The sequence below is a fragment of the Cyprinodon variegatus genome, unplaced genomic scaffold (assembly GCF_000732505.1).
Source record: "Cyprinodon variegatus isolate N-32 unplaced genomic scaffold, C_variegatus-1.0 Scaffold2159, whole genome shotgun sequence".
In the NCBI taxonomy this organism is placed as follows: domain Eukaryota; kingdom Metazoa; phylum Chordata; class Actinopteri; order Cyprinodontiformes; family Cyprinodontidae; genus Cyprinodon; species Cyprinodon variegatus.
The window spans coordinates 33866-37150 of NW_015152612.1; the positions used below are offsets into that span (position 1 = coordinate 33866).

At 37.7% G+C, this 3285-nt stretch overlaps 1 protein-coding gene across 1 annotated transcript; it reads right to left on the reverse strand.

Moving 5' to 3' along the window:
- Positions 1-52: 52 nt before the first annotated feature.
- On the reverse strand, positions 53-3005 carry LOC107105218 (zinc finger protein 570-like). Its single transcript, XM_015405343.1, has 2 exons — positions 2875-3005; positions 53-2764 (listed from the first exon to the last, which is right to left on the reverse strand). Exon 2 carries the CDS (start codon positions 2475-2477, stop codon positions 1602-1604), a length of 876 nt encoding a protein of 291 aa, XP_015260829.1. The 5' UTR covers positions 2478-2764; positions 2875-3005; the 3' UTR covers positions 53-1601.
- Between the last annotated feature and the right edge of the window lie 280 nt (positions 3006-3285).

Genomic DNA, 3285 nt, shown 5'->3' on the forward strand with positions numbered 1-3285 from the left:
AAAAAAAAATAGAAAAATAAATAAATAAAAAAAAAAAAAAAAATTCCCCTAAGCAAGAGGAGAAATGCAAGCGGAAAAACCAGAGCCCAGAACAAAACCCAAGACCCGCACCTCACCATGCCGTGCAGCTCCCCTCCCCTCCAAACCGGTACCACAAGACCAGCATCGGAAAAAGCACCGCCCAGGAACCGGCATCGAAGCGAAGGCACCGGCACCTGCACCAACAATCCCAGAACAACACCCGGCCCCACCCCGAAGTGAATCCAGTCCCGGGCCCCAGTGATCCGAGGCCCCAGGGGCAGTCTGGGAGTCTCTGCTGAGACCACTGCCCCGTCACCCAGATAAATGTAGGACAACGAGCACGAGTATTTCCTTTAGAAAAATTTATGTTTTATTCAGCTAGACAAAAAGTTTTTTTCTACATGCTTCTGCCTTTGGAAAACTTAAATCTTTGTGTTTTGTTCAGAAAGCTCTTTAATATTAGAAACCGTTTTGGGTAAAAAAGGATGAGGTGTCATGCTGAATGTACTCAGAAAGGATTTTGAAAAGGTACCAGACAGTTATTTGGCATTTCAGATGCATTAAATTATAGCCATAAAGCATCCCGTGCTGATTTAATTGATTCTGCAGGAGCAGTGCAACTCCCAGAAAGTCAGTTTAGGCTTTTTCGCCTAAACAGTCCTAAGGACTTAAGGTACCTGCTCAATGCTGACAAACTAAAACTACTTCCATTTCCAAGTGTCGCATACCTAAAAGTAAATAAAAGCATATGAAATCCAACAACCTACTTATTATTCACGTTTCATGTAGCATACATCCTAAATTAATGCTGATGAAGGTTCTCTGTCATCCAGGTCAGAGTCATCCCGTAAAAATTCAAAAAATATCCACTGGACTTGGTTTTCAAGATTAGAAGACATTTCACCACCTCTCCAGGAAGCATTCTCAATTCAAATTTGAATCCTAAATTAATGTCTTTCCTGATCTCCTAAAGATGACATCTCATAATTATATATTATCTCGTAATTATGCGAAAAGATCTTTCCCTTAATTGATCCTGGCTTGAATACCAGTGATGGTTCAACACTTTCTTTCTCAAACATGTAGAAACTAATTTGTCTATATCTGAAATAAGTAAATTCACCAAATGTACACAAAGAAATATTGAAGACATGTTAGTCGTCCTCTGTACATTTTATTACGTTTACAAAATTATATTACAGAATTTGTCTAATAAATAGAGAAAACATGGAAAATGATTGTTTTTAACTTATTTAAATCCATGTGGTTTTTATTTATGTTTGTCACATCAAGTAGTAGTAATTACACAAATAGGAAACATCCACCACAGAAGATAATGCAAGAAAAAGACATTTGTTAGAGTAGAAATTGCTTTTACTGTTATTGAAACATTTTCCCTAGAAGCTAGAAAAAGGCTTTAACTTGTGAGTTTCTCATGTAATGAGGAGAAGGAGTTTCTACACGGACATTTTATCCGAAGTCTAACATGGAAAAGGCCTCTGCTGTTCATTCCTGTGGGATCTAATTGCTTTGACTTGTTATATGAAACAAATCTCTCATTTTTCGATTTGTTTAATTTGTCATGGAGGAAAAATGTTTCTCACATGAGTCATCATGTGCCTAGTCAACATACTCTTTTGAGTAAAACTTTTATCACAAACATTACAGGAGAAAGGCTTCTCACCTGTGTGAGTTCTTATGTGTTTATTAAGGTCAGACTTAAAGTTGAAGCTTTTCTCACAGGACAGACATTTGAAAGGCTTCTCACCTGTGTGATTTCTTATGTGCCTATCAAGATCAGACTTAAAGCTGAAGCTTTTCTCACAGGACAGACATTTGAAAGGTCTCTCACCTGTGTGATTTCTTATATGCTTATTAAGATCAGACCTAAAGTTGAAGCTTCTTTCACAGGACGGACATTTGAAAGGCTTCTCGGCTGTGTGAATTGTGATGTGTGATTTAAGATAAGATTGACTAGTGAAGCTTTTTCCACAATACATACATTTGAAAGGCTTTTCACCAGTGTGAATTCGTGTGTGCTTATTAAGATAAGACTGACAGCTGAAGCTTTTTCCACAAGACAGACATTCAAAAGGCTTCTCACCTGTGTGAATTCGTATGTGCTTATTAAGATCAGACTGAGAGCTGAAGCTTTTTCCACAGGAAAGACATTTGAAAGGCTTCTCACCTGTGTGAGTTCTCATATGAGAAGTCAAATGAACTTTTTGCGTAAAACTTTTGTAACAAATTGTACAGGAGAAAGGCTTTTCACCTGTGTGAGTTCTTATGTGCTTACTAAGTTCAGAGTTAAAGTTGAAACGCTTCCCACAGGACAAACATTCTAAAGGCTTCTCACCTGTGTGAACGCTAATGTGTTTATCAAGTTCAGCTTTCTGAGTGAAGCTTTTTCCACAGTACAGACATTCACAAAACTTAAGACCTGTGTGATTTCTCATGTGATCTATTAAATGTTCTTTTTTCAGAAATATTTCCTGGCATGTCAAACATGGAAAAGGTTTCTCCTCTGTATCTTCATTATCGTGCTTCAGAACAAGCTGCTCTTCCTGCTCACTAATGGGGAGCTCCACGATTTCCTCTTTGGTCCAAGGATGTTCTGGTTCTTGCTGCTCTTCTTTAATCTGAATAGGTTCTGGTTCCTCTTGACCCGAACTGGAATTCCTCTGTTCACAGAGCTGCTGGTCAGAGAAATCCTCCTCATTTCCAACATAATCCTGCAGGTGGTCTGGAAAGAAAAACACAGTAGAAAGACTTTCAATTGTAGGTTAAAGAAAGGACAATTCACTTCAGTCATCCTTGTGTTGATCTAACTACATATAAAATGATTGCAATTACATCTTCCACCATGCAAAGCAGCTCTGACTTCACAATCACAAGTTATAAAAGACCAGTCAATGCTCCACTGTCGCCCTGTGAGATTTGGACCTCCACTTTTATCATCAAAGCTTTAGAATCTGTGTGAACAGAAAAACAGCATATTGTAAACCATTAAAGAAATGTTTAAACTACTTTTCAGTTGATATATTTTTTAGATGACCTCCAGGGTTTACCCTACTTTCCACACACAGACTGCTAGAGATAGGATCAAGCTCAATGTTATCAGCACTGGTAAGAAGAGGATGGATGGCTTGATTTTTCAGATTTAGCTCTCCTCAGTTAAGCTTTATTTTTTTTCTGTACATTTCTTTCTTACTTTTATTTCTGACCAGTTTCAAAATTATATTTTTTGACAATGTTTTATTACTT

Bases quoted from the DNA above. Each gene is read 5' to 3' on its own strand.
- LOC107105218 (XM_015405343.1), bottom strand. From the start codon at position 2,477: ATGAGAAATCACACAGGTCTTAAGTTTTGTGAATGTCTGTACTGTGGA.